Consider the following 13,481-nt stretch of genomic DNA (forward strand, 5'->3'; position numbering starts at 1 on the left):
AATCTTTCACAGTTATATTTAAGGCACATAGTGATACCACCTCTAATTTTTTTTTCATTTTTGTTTTTGGGTCACACCCAGCAGCGCTCAGGCGTTACTCCTGACTCTACGCTCAGAAATCGCACCTGGCAGGTTCAGGGAACCATATGGGATGCCGGGATTCGAACCACCGTCCCTCTGCATGGAAGGCAAATGCCCTACCTTCATGCTATTTCTCCGGCCCCATCCACCCCTAATTTTTAACCAGTCCTGGGCTATTTCTTCTCTTAAGACCACATCTGAGCATTAAATGGATAGAATTTTTATTTATTAATAATTACTAATACACCTTGGGTAGTCTAGGACTGAAGGGTGGGCCCAAAGATGGAGCAGCCTGGTAAGAGGGGAGGGCACAGGTAATCTGTGACATGCTCCACAGGCCACAGATTTCTTTACGCCACCATGACTGACCACTTTTGTGCTGAAGGAAACCATGCTGAATTCTGGTGTCTGGTACCCCATTCTACCGAAGTCGACGAAAACTCTGGGACCCTCTTTTTAGAACAGAGATATAGGCTTGACGGAACTGGCGGTTCATTGCTGCATAAAGCACAGGATTGATGCAACTATTAAGCCAGGTGAGGTTGGAAGCAAACATGTAGGCAATCCGGGGAGCCTTTCTCTTGGTATCCAGGATGTTGATCAGCCAGAAAGGTATGAAGCTCAGAGCAAAGCAGAGGAACACAGCAAAACACATCCGGGTCACGTTCCCAAATTCTGAGGGAGCGTTCTGTGCTTTTTGGGCTCTATTCTTCGGCTTGGCTTCTGGAGAAGATTTCTCTGCTGTCTGCTTAGCTCTTTTGCTGTGACTCTCTTTTTCCATTTCTGCTGAGTTCCCTTCCTGCATCTGAACGGTGACAATACTGACTGGCTCAGATGAAATCTCTTCTCTGAGGCCTCCTAATACCACCTGGTCCACAAAGCAACCAGGTATGGCCTCATCTGTCCCATCCACATGACTGGAGTGAGTGCTGGCCTGGTGCAACTTGTACTGGTCCAGAGCCCGGGCCGCTCGTTTCACCTGATGGTGGATGAGGCAGTAGAAGATGCCCATGCTGCTGAGGCCAAGAACAAAGTAGATGCTCAGGAGGACGGTGCTGTAGGGCTGACCGTGGTCACGGTCAAAGCTGCAGGTGCAAACCACAGGTACCAAGACATAGAAACGCCAGAAGGGAGCCAAGCTGGCTATGCCCACCACCCATGTGCCCACCAATGCCAGCACCATTCCTTTGGCACTGAAGACTCGGGGGAAGAGATTTGGGTGCACAGTGAGGAGGTAGCGTCCCAGGGCAATGAGGCAGAGGGTGAGGACGGAGACAGAATTGGATGTAGTGATGAGGAACCCAAAGATCCTGCAGAAGGTGATCCCGGTGCGCCACCTCAGGTGCAGGTAGGTGTCCACCGAGAAGGGCTGCAGAAAGGTGCAGTAGAGCAGGTCAGCCAACGAGAGGTTGGCTATGAGCAGGTTGAAGCGGGTCCGGAGCTTGGGCTGGATGGCCAAGGCCAGTAGGGTGAGCACATTGCCAATAGTGCCCGTTACTGTCACCACTATCCCCCAGATAACTACCACGTAGCGATAGCCCAGTACAGACTCATGGCAGCAAGAGAAGTTGGCATCAGAGATGTTTGGCATGATGGAGACTGGAGAGACAAAACAAAACGGGAGAGGGAGTCAGAATCTGTCCTTGAATGTAGGTTGGTTTGTTTGGTTTTGTTTTTTAAGTCACACCCGGCAGTGTTCAGGGGTTACTCCTGGCTCTACGCTCAGAAGTCACTCCTGGAAGGTTCAAGGGACTATATAGGATGCCGAGATTCGAACTACCATCCATTCTGGATCCGATGCGTGCAAGGCAAACACCCTACCGCTGTGCTATTGCACAGCTCCATTGAAAGTAAATTTCTTGATTTGGTTTTAGTTTAATTTTATTTGGGGGGTTCATACCCAACAGTGCTCAGTGATTAGTCTTGTCTCTGTGCTCTGGGGTCACTCCTGATAGGCTCAGGGACCCTACAGAATATGCGGATCAAACTGGCACCAGCCACATACAAGGCAAGTAGCCTAATCATGTTATTAATGCTAACATATATGTCTTTTTTTTGGGGGGGGATCATACCTGGCGGGGCTCAGGGGTTACTCCTAGCTCTACACTGAGAAATCGCTCCTGGCAGGCTCCTGGGACCATATGGGATGCCAGGATTCAAACCACTGTCCTTCTGCACTCAGGGCAAATGCCTTACCTCCATGCTATCTCTCTGACCCCAACATATATGTCTTGTACAGCTGTGAGATCCTGGGTAGCTGAGCAGTTCAGGGGCTTACCAGCCTCTGAAACCATTCCCAACATGCTTCACCCCAAGATCCCTACCCCTTCCTTTGGTTCTGTTAGTCTTTTCCATTCTCAAAATTGATTTCCTCAAGTTTTCATCTATATGTCCCTTAGCAGGACTGGAGAGCTAGTACAGAGGGTTAAGGTTCTTGCTTTGCTTTCTTTAAGACTCCAGTTCAAATCCCAGTGCCACATGATCTCCCAGGCACACCCTGGAGAACAGAGTAAGGAATATCCCCTGAGTGTGTTCCAAATCTCTAATCTCCCCCCAAATGTTACTCTTTACTTTGTATTTATAAAAATAAAAATTGTTGGGACTGGAGCAATAATACAGCATGTAGGGCTTTTGCCTTGCATGTAATCAACTCAGGTTTTTTTCTCTGGCTTCTCATATGATCCTCTGAGCCTTCCAAAAGTTAGCTCTGAGCATTGAGCTAAGAGTGAGCCCTGAGCATAGTGTTGTGGCCCCAAAACAAAACCAACATTATTTTTCAAAATGTTAGTCTTTAGGGCTGAAGAGAGTGCAGTGTGTAGGTTACTTGTCTTGCATGCAACGGACCCAGGTTCAAACCCTGGCATCCCAAAGGATTTCTTTGAGCTCTAAAAGGAGTGATGCCTGATGGCAGAATCAGGAGTGATCCCTGAGCTTTTCCAGTTGTAGCCCAAAGCAAATAAATAACCATTAGTCTCCATCCCCAGGCCTACTCCCTCTCCATACATATCCTTAATAAGTTTCTCAGCCTTTCTAGTTTCTTCCCTTTGGGCTCAGCCCATCTAGCAGCTCCCTTTCTATGTTAGGGATGGTGCTGACATCCCTGACACCTCCCTCCTCCACTCATAAGCAGACCCCAGTTTTCTCTTCTCTTTACTGCCTGGGAGATGAGAAGACATAAAATAAAGGCATACTTAGCCCAGTACTTACCAGGGTAACCTGTTTCCACTCTCTGTCCAGTAGAAGTTCAGCTTGCCCAGTAAAGTCCTTTCTGCCGGATGATGGGGTCACCTGTCCTCTTGTCTCCTGTTACACTGAACTGGAAGGATCAGAAACTCCTGACTTTCCTAGTCTCAGCCACTTCTTCCCTGGTCTCTGTTTCTGGATGCTCATTCGCCTTCTGCTAGCGAAATCTGGGGCTCTCTGTTGAAACGTCCCTGTTGCTTAGTCCCCTAAGCAACCTCACTCTTTTCTCTATCTTTCCTGAGGCCCCAACGGCTTCCTTCCTCCCATGGCAGGATACTTAGAACATCACTGCCAAGATATGAGAAGTGTCAGGATGTTGAGGTTTTAGGCTGGCCAATTTTTAAGCAATTGAATTCCCGGAGTTACTTTAGACATCCCGGAAACCCTGGATTTGTGTGGGAGAGCAAAAGATGGTTTAAGTCAGAGGATCGCAAGAGATACGCTTTGAGAACAAAGTCAGATGAAGAAAGGTGGTAAATGATGCACCCACAGTTTTTGTTTTTGTTTTTGAGGTACCTGGCAGTGCTCAGAGCTTACTCAGTTCAGAGATCCGTCCTGGTGGGCTTGGGGACAATTTGTAGTGCAAGTGATTGAACCTAGGTTGTCCATGTGCTAGGAAGTGTCCTTACCCACTTAATCTATCACTACAGCAATTTTTTTAATTTTGTATTTCAATTTGTCAGCTCAGAGACTGTTCTTAGCTCTGTGCTTGGGAATTGCTCTTGGTAGAACTTGGGGGCACCATATTGTGCCAGAGATCAAACCTGGGCTGCCCTCCATGAAAAATGTGCTCATCTCTTGAGCTGTCTCCCCAGAACCAGTCTCCAGAATTCTACCTTTGTTCCTATTAAGAAGAAGGTTTCCTTCTTATTTGTCAGTTATTTAGCCATTATTTCAATAAGGGATATCTTTTTTTTTATCTTTTTCTTTTATGCAGGAGTGGGAGTTGTTTGGGGCCATATCTGGCAGTGCTCAGGGATTACTCCTGTCTTTGTGCTTAGAGAACCATATGTGGTTTTGGTGTTCTAGGACTTGAATCCAGTTCACCTGCTTGCAAGGCAAGCATTTTACCTGACCCCAACAACTGATGTGTAAAATGTATCAGACTCTCAGCTAGACAGGGGTACATCAGAGGGCCTGGTATATGGGCTTGCATATAGTCTAGATATAGTTTCCTGAAGGGTCACATTCTCTAGGAGATTGAGGTTTGATTCCCACCAAGCTCCCAGACAGGAAAGGCAGTTCCCATTCCTTTGCCCAATCAGGACAGGGGGAACTGTTCCAGTTGTAGAGATCTGCAGGAAATAATTCACACAGTGAGGAGGTACAAGAATGGCACTACTGGGGCCGGGCGGTGGCGCTGGAGGTAAGGTGCCTGCCTTGCCTGCGCTAGCCTAGGACGGACCGCGGTTCGATCCCCCGGCGTCCCTATATGGTCCCCCAAGAAGCCAGGAGCAACTTCTGAGCGCATAGCCAGGAGTAACCCCTGAGCGTCACAGGGTGTGGCCCAAAAACCAAAAAAAAAAAAAAAAAAAAAGAATGGCACTACTGATGCAAATGTTATCTAGTCCAACCTTTATGGAAATCAATATGAAGATTCCTCTAAAAACTGGAAATTGAGCTCCCATATGATCCAGTTATATCACTTCTAGGGATATACCCTAGGAACACAAAATATATTCATTGCAGGACTTTTTACAATAGCCAGACTCTAGAAACAACCAACAAGCCCTTCAATAGATGAATGGCTAAAGAAATTGTGGTACATATACACAATGGAATATTATGCAGCCGTCAAGAGAGATGAAGTCATGAAATTTTCCTATACATGAATGGACATGGACATGGAGACTGTTATGCTGAGTGAAATAAGCCAGAGGAAGAGAGAGACAAACAGAATAGTCTCACTTATTGATGGGTTTTTAAGGAAAATAAAAGACATTATTGTAATAATGCCCAGAGATGTGGGCCTGAAGGATCAGATCATGATATGAAACTCACCTCGAGGAGGGGTGAGTGCAGTTAGAACACTAACAACTACCAAGACAATGCTATCATTCTGTCCCCTCTCAAATAAATTTTAAGATGTTTCATACTCTTAGAGGCTGGAAACATAATACAGCAGGTAAGGTACTTGCTTTGCATGCTGCCAACCCAAGTTTGATTCCCTGTACCCCATAGTGTCCCATAGCCCCTCCAGGAATGAACCCTGCATACAGAGCCAGGAGTAATTACTGAGTACAATGGGGTGTGACCCAAAAGCAAGGATAAAATTTTCATGACCCAACCAAAAAGGGGGGGGGCTGAAGATGTGGCCCCCAAGCCAAACTTAATTCACCACTATCAACGCCACTATGCTACTTTCTCAGCCCTTCCTTTTTTTTTTTTTTTTTTTTTTTTTTTTTTTTTTTTGGTTTTTGGGCCACACTCGGCGGTGCTCAGGGGTTACTCCTGGCTGTCTGCTCAGAAATAGCTCCTGGCAGGCACGGGGGACCATATGGGACACCAAGACTCGAACCAACCACCTTTGGTCCTGGATTGGCTGCTTGCAAGGCAAACGCCGCTGTGCTATCTCTTCGGGCCCTCAGCCCTTCTTTTACCCAGATTTTGTTGTTTGTTTTGGGGCCATACATAGCTCCAGGTTTACTCCTGGTTTTGAACTCAGGAATAACTCATGGCAGGGCTTGTGAGTCCATAGTGAAGGGAACCTGGGGCTTTCCCGCTGAACTATTGCTCCAGCCCTGTAGCATTTTTAATTGTGGTTTCCAACACATTTCAGTTTTTGGACTCATCAGGATCACACCCTGGTTATAGTGTTCACACTTTTTTGGGGGGGGGGGGGAGTCCACACCCGGTGACACTCAGGGCCTACTCCTGGCTCTGCACTCAGAAATCGCTCCTGGCAGGTTCAGGGGAACCATATGAGATGTTGGGATTCAAACCACTGTTCATCATGGATTGGTTGTGTGCAAGACAAACAGCCTACCACTGTGCTATCTCTCTGGCCCTGCTCACAGATTTTTGGATGTGCTAGCTGGGGTTCATGTTTTATTGGGAACTTGCGCACACCTGGAGGTAGAGGGCCACAGACTTGGAGTACCAGTAGTCCCAAACAACAGAGCTACCAAGTTCATACTTAGTGAATGTGGGCAGCACTGGGCATTGAACTTATGGTCTTTTTTCTATTATTATTATTTTGGTGGGGTCACACTGGGCAATTCTTTAGGGTTACTCCTGGATCTGTACTCAACAATTATTATCATGCCCTACTGACTGTACTATCTCTCCAGCCCCAAGATTCCATTTCTTTTTTTTCTTTCTTTCTTTTTTTGGGGGGTTTTGGGTCACACCCAGCAGTGCTCAGGGTTTACTTCTGGCTCTCCACTCAGAGATCGATCCTGGCAGGCTCAGGGGACCATATGGGATGCTGGGATTCAAACCACCATCCTTCTGCATGCAAAGCAAATGCCTTACCTCCATGTTATCTCTCTGGCCCCAGGATTCCATTTCTGAACCCAAGTGAACTTTACCCTTTACTCTCCTCCCTTTTATAGAAAAACCCAATTCTTTCTTTTTTCCTTCCTTCTTTCCTTCCTTCCTTCCTTCCTTCCTTCCTTCCTTCCTTCCTTCCTTCCTTCCTTCCTTCCTTCCTTCCTTCCTTCCTTCCTTCTTCCTTCCTTCCTTCTTTCGTCTTTCTTTCTTCCTTCTTTCCTTCTTTCTTTTTTCTTTTCTTTCTTTCTTTCTTTCTTTCTTTCTTTCTTTCTTTCTTTCTTTCTTTCTTTCTTTCTTTCTTTCTTTCTTTCTTTCTTTCTTTCTTTCTTTCTTTCTTTCTTTCTTTCTTTCTTTCTTTCTTTCTTTCTCTCTTTCTTTCTTTCTCTTTCTTTCTTCCTCCCTCCCTCCCCTCTCTCTTTCTTTCTTTCTTTCTTTCTTTCTTTCTTTCTTTCTTTCTTTCTTTCTTTCTTTCTTTCTTTCTTTCTTTCTTTCTTTCTTTCTCTCTCTCTCTTTCTTTCTCTTTCTTTCTTCCTCCCTCCCTCCCCTCTCCTTTCTTTCTTTCTTTCTTTCTTTCTTTCTTTCTTTCTTTCTTTCTTTCTTTCTTTCTTTCTTTCTTTCTTTCTTTCTTTCTTTCTTTCTTTCTTTCTTTCTTTCTTTCTTTCTTTCTTTCTTTCTTTCTTTCTTTCTTTCTTTCTTTCTTTCTTTCTCTCTCTCTCTCTCTCTCCCTCCCTCCCTCCCTCCCTTCCTTCCTTCCTTCCTTCTTTCCTTCCTTCCTTCCTTCCTTCCTTCCTTCCTTCCTTCCTTCCTTCCTTCCTTCCTTCCTTCCTTCCTTCCTTCCTTCCTTCCTTCCTTCCTTCCTTCCTTCCTTCCTTCCTTCCTTCCTTCCTTCCTTCCTTTTTCTTTCTTTTCCTCACCTCTCAATGCTCAGGGCCTACTCCTGACTATCAAGAATCATTCCTGGTGGAGTTGGGGGACCATATAGGATACCAGGTTTCACACCTGGGTTGGATATATGCAAGGCTTTTTGCCTTTAAAAAAAGCCATACCTGTGGCATTTTGCCTTGCATGCAGCAGACCTGCTGCCGGGTTTGATCCTGGCATTTCATATGGTCACCCTACCTGCCAGCAGTTAATAAATACCTGAGCTCAGACCCAGGATTAACCCCTGAGTGCTGCTAGGTGTGGCCCCTAGAACAAATAAAAAAAGCCCTACCTGTTATAGCTCTGCAATATACTTTTGAGACCCAACTCTGAGCCAGAGGGACAGTACAGTGGGTAGGTGCTTGCCTTGCATATGGCTGAGCAGCGTTAGATCCTCCCAAACACTACCAGGAATTGTTCCTGAATGCAGAGCCAGGCGTAAACCCTTTAGGAGCATGACTCCAAAACCAAACAAAATGAGAAAGAGACCCAAATCTGTTCACGTTATATCTGGGGACACAGGTCCAGACAGGGTAAGGACTAACCCAAGGTCACAACTTATACGGGACTGAACAGAACCTACAGTTCAGGTTCCCAGAACAAGTTTGCACAACTTTCTTTTTTTTTAAATTAATATCTTTATTTAAACACCTTGATTACAAATATGATTGTATTTGGGTTTCAATCATGTAAAGAACACCCCCCCCCCCTTCATTCCTATTACCAAAGTCCCAAATCTCCCTCCTCCCCACTCCCCTAGTTTGCACAACTTCCCACGCTTTGTGTGGTTACCACCGAGGGCGCGCAAATTTGGGTTTCCTTTGAGATCCAGCCTGCACCATCCTCAGTAGCAATCCGCAATCTTTCCCGTGCCGTGGGCGCCGCCTGGTGGAGCTCAGGGGAATTCTCGGCATCTGAGCCGCAACCTGAGCCCAGACTCCAAGAATCCCCAAGGACAAGTTGACACTGGAGCTGGCGGGATGGGGATGCGTGCACCGGGAGATTGCAATTCGCTCTGCACCATCCTGCCACCCCCAATCCCCCCGTTCCCCTTCGCCTCCCAGATGCAACTCCGGGAGGAATGGCTTTGCCAATCGCCCTCAAAGACCGAGCTCACAGTTTTTTTTTTGTTTTTTTTTTTTTTGTTTTTTTTTTTTTTGGTTTTTGGGTCACACCTGGCGATGCTCAGGGGTTCCTCCTGGCTTTCTGCTCAGAAATAGCTCCTGGCAGGCACAGGGGACCATATGGGACACCGGGATTCGAACCAACCACCTTTGGTCCTGGATCAGCTGCTTGCAAGGCAAACGCCGCTGTGCTATCTCTCTGGGCCCCGAGCTCACAGTTTTGAGGGGAGAGGGCTTGGACGGACACCCCTTGCCCCCCTCAGTACCCCCTGGGCGATGGGTACTGGTGAGAAGAATGGCATCCAGATGTGGGGAGGGAGGGAGGAGGTGAAGTGAGTTGAGTGTCTGCAGGGGCATCTACTTGGTCCCACCAAGTGCCAGAGAGGCCTCAAGTGCTGCCCCCCCCAAGTCGAGATGGGGGGGCTTGGTATGGAGCGGGCACAGTGAGGTCGTAGGTGGTCAGACCAGAGTGGGGGTGTTCGCAGAAGCGCTTCATTTAGGGTTGGGGGTGGGAGCCCAGAGTTCCAGAGTCAGGTTTAATGCCAAGAAAATCCACTTCTTCCCGACCCCCCCCCCCCCACCCCATCATGGCTTGTGAACCCCGTTTTGTGCTAGGCTGGAGGGGGAAGGACTGGATGGACATGGCTTTTGGGAGGAGTGGTGTCTCTCCAAGGGGACGCGGGGACAGACGGCTCCCCATCTGCTAGGGGAGAGGAAGGGCAGGCGGTGGGGTTCCCTGAGATCTGGGGTGTGTCCCCCTTCTGAAGCCCCTCTCCCCCCCCCCCGTCACTCCTCCCCTTTTTTTGGAATCCCATACCTGGGGTGTGATGGGGGAGAAGGAGAGATCATTCAGGGTTGCCAGGAGAGGGGTCGGCTGGGGGCCCAAGGCCTGGGTCCTGCTGGGCTGGTGGGGGACTTGGATGGAAGGGGTTGGGGCTCAGGTCAGTAGGGGGAAAAGAGAATGGGTTCCTAGGCTGCCATCACCTCCGCCCGCCAGGGATTGGGCAACTCTTTGGATAAGTCAGGTCCCCTGGGCCAGTAGGCCCAGCATTGCACCCCGGCCACCAAGGGAAGACCCCAAGAAGAGCCTACATCGAAGGTCCCAGATCTCTTTGGTGGGCAGAGAACTCCGGGAAAGGGGCCGGGACCCACCTGTTTCAACTGCACCTCCGAGTTGATCTTGACATTGCAGATCTCACAGTGAAAGTTTCGGTCCTGGGTAGGGGCCTCGGGTTCCCTAGGAGTTGGGGGCCCCAGCTGAGGGTAAGCTCTGATAGGACCCAGTCCACTCCGGGCCTCCAGGATGGTCTTGTGCTTAGTACCTGTAGCCCCGAAGGCAGGAGGTCAGGGGCAGAGGGAAAATTTTCCAGGCTGACTTGGCTGCAATCACACATATTCCCAATGTCAATATGGATAGTGGTGACAAGTGTGGGTTTTTTCGAACCTCTTGGGACCTGCCACACACAAGGTGGAGTCACTGCAGAGAGAGGAGCTGGGGACACAGAGGCTGAGCAAAGGGGGAAATGGTGAGGGTAAGCACAGTTCTTGCTGTGAGAATTTGGGGTGGTTGAAGCTGGGCCTCCAGCTGGGACAAGGAGTTCATGGCCACCTTGCACAGACCACAGTAGAGCAGCCGCTTGGCCTTCTCTTCCTCTTCTTTGCTTACCCCCAGGCAGGGGAACCGAGGTGGCCAGAGTCCCCCCTTCACTCTTGGTGGTACCCTGACCAGTATCCAAAATGCTGGGAGGAGATGGGGAGCCAGGCTATTTCTCTGGGAATCCTGGGGCTAGACGCAGTCCATTCTCCTTGGAAACTGTTGGGGGAGAAACATAGGAATCACCCCAGATGACTTTTGAAGAAGACTTTGATGTTTTTGTTTGTTTGGGGGCCACTACAGTGGTGCTTGGAGGTTACTCCTGGCTCTGCATTAAGGGATCACTCCTGGCAGGGCTCCAGGGACCATATGCGGTGCCAGGGATCAAATCTGGGTCAGCTACATGCAAGCACCCTCCCCACTATACTATCTTTTCAGCCCTGGAAAATACTCTTTATGTAGAGGAGATTCACCCCAATTTCTCCCCAGGCAAGGGCCAGAGAGTCCCACTCTGTGACAATAGGCATGTGCTCATGCCATGGACCAAAGCCGGATGTGAGCCAGTTGCCAGAAGCTGGGAGTGAGGGAGGCTTCCAGGATTGCTCACTTTCCACTACCTGGGGGCCCAGACCCATTGGCCTCTTGTGCAGGAAGAAACTAGCAGCCAGTCTGGCTGGGGTGAGAGTCTGGGAACAAAAACTCACACCTCATTGGCCCATCAGGGAGCCTGGGCAGAAAGACCCAGCCAGTCTCCAGGGAAGCAGACACAGAACTGAGGAAGGGGCAGGGGACAGAGGAGAGGTCCAAAGAGACAGACACAGATGCAGCAGAAGGGAAACAAGTGAAGAGGGAAGAAACAGGGATGTGGGCTGCTGTGTAATTCATAGCTTGATTAAAGATGCACAGGCCCGGGCCTTGGCACTGGGCTCCGGCCTCTGCAGGAGAAACTCTAGTACTCCCATTCTTGCTCCAGCACTGATCCAGTTTCCAGATCATGGGAAGGCTGGTCATGGGGGTGGGGAGCAGATATCAGGGGCTCACCCCACTCTCCCAGGTCCCCACTCTTCTCTGTCTGTCTTATTATTTTTACTTTATTTTTTTATTTTAATTAAAGTTACATTTTATTTTTTTAATTTTTAATTTTTACTTCCTACTTATTTCTAACTTTCTTTACTTTCATCCCAGAGAACACATTCATGCCTCAGTCTGGGAAGGACTTTTTGGCTTTCAAAAGTGAGTATTAGTATTTACTTAGAGAGAGATCTCAAAGGAACTAAATGTAGTAATGTGCAGTAAGCACCTAAAACAGAGTTATTCAATAAATGTTAAACTATTATCACTACCCTCAACATTGATTCTATTTGTTTTGGTGGCAGAACACACCTGATGGTGTGGGGGGACCATATGTGGTTGCCAGAGTTGGAGCCACACAGAATTGGCTGTGTACATGGCAAGTACCTTCACCCTTGTAATGTCTCTCCTATCCAATATCAACCCCATTTCATAGAGATGATGTTAAGTTAACTGAAGATAAGTTTAAGATGCAGCTGAGCACAAGCAGCAATGGGCTTGTCTGTTCTCCTAATCTATGCACGGTTTTGAGGGGGTCTGAGTGTGTGTGACTGAGTGCAAGTTTATATATGAGTGTGTGTTCCTGACCCGGGTTTGATTCCTGACATCCTATATAGTCCCCTGACCTGCCAAGAGCTATTTCTTTTTTTGTTTTGTTTTGTTTTGTTTTTTGTTTTTGGACCACACCCAGCGGTGCTCAGGGGTGACTCCTGGCTGTCTGCTCAGAAATAGCTCCTGGCAGGCACGGGGGACCATATGGGACACCGGGATTCGAACCAACCACCTTTGGTCCTGGATTGGCTGCTTGCAAGGCAAACACCACTGTGCTATTCTCTCCGGGCCCGCCAAGAGCTATTTCTAAGCACAGAGCCATAAGTAACCCTTGAGCCCCTCCAGATGTGGCTCTAAAACAAACAAACAAACAAAACAAACCAACAGAAAAGAACAACTAAAAAAAAAAAAAGAACCTTGTTGAGCAATTGTATCTTGGGGATTTTCTCTTTGGGGAAAGTCAAACTCCCCAGAGAAATTTTCTCAAACCTTTGCACTTGTTTATCTTGCAGTTGCCTTTGCTTGGAATAAATTTTCTCAGCTTTACTAAACCACTTCACATGTTTTTAGGGTTTTTTTTTTTTTATCTCTCTCTTAAAATGCTGCTGCTGCTCTCCTTTCCCTTTCTCTGTTCTTAAACCACATAGAGGCAAATAACTACACATCTCTCTCCCAATCCCATTCTTTTTTGTTTGATTTTAGGGCTACATCCAGTGTGTTCAGGACTACTCTCCCCTACCCCACACCCACCCACCCTCTAACCAGGGTTGCTGAGGGTCACTCCCAACTGTGTCTGTGTCCTATTGCATGCCAAGTATGAAAACGAATCCTTTGGATGACCTCCCTGGCCTTCCATCCTTATATCTTCGTTATAAATAACTTTAGTATAGAATCATGGCAGGACGTGTACAAAGGGTGTGTGTTTGTGTGTGTGTGTGTGTGTGTGTGTGTGTGTGTGTGTGTGTGCGTGCGTGCGTGTGTACAAAGGTTTTGACATCAACTGCCCTAAAATTGTACGTATATATCCCAAGAGGACTGGTTTTTGTTTGTCTTGTACCAATTATTAACTTCCAGGAGTATGGCACTGAGCCACAATCCACTGCCCCCCAAAGTCCCGATACAAAAACAAGAAAGGATGGGAAAGGTGATTGGAAGCTATGCGGGTGACAGCTGGGAGATGGGAGAGGGAAGAAAAAAAACCCCACTCGCCTAACCCAGCCCTAGAGGTGGGAGGAGGAGCGTGATCTTGCTCGTGATTGGTTGGCCTTTCTGACCATTCACACGCGGCTTCAATGTAGCTAAGGTCAAGTCCCGCCTCCTAGTGCCACGTTTACCAATGGAAATAAAGAGCGGGAGACGGACAAGACTTTGAGCCAATAAGACGCGCCTGCGTCGAGGGACGT

At 47.9% G+C, this 13,481-nt stretch overlaps 1 protein-coding gene across 1 annotated transcript; it reads right to left on the minus strand.

Annotated features, from left to right (window-relative positions):
- Positions 1–502: 502 nt before the first annotated feature.
- On the minus strand, positions 503–1,672 carry LOC126022231 (G-protein coupled receptor 84-like). The gene has a single exon (XM_049783084.1). It carries the CDS (start codon positions 1,670–1,672, stop codon positions 503–505), a length of 1,170 nt encoding a protein of 389 aa, XP_049639041.1.
- Between the last annotated feature and the right edge of the window lie 11,809 nt (positions 1,673–13,481).

This window comes from Suncus etruscus, chromosome 11 (assembly GCF_024139225.1).
Source record: "Suncus etruscus isolate mSunEtr1 chromosome 11, mSunEtr1.pri.cur, whole genome shotgun sequence".
NCBI lineage: Eukaryota > Metazoa > Chordata > Mammalia > Eulipotyphla > Soricidae > Suncus > Suncus etruscus.

Bases quoted from the DNA above. Each gene is read 5' to 3' on its own strand.
- LOC126022231 (XM_049783084.1), bottom strand. From the start codon at position 1,672: ATGCCAAACATCTCTGATGCCAACTTCTCTTGCTGCCATGAGTCTGTA.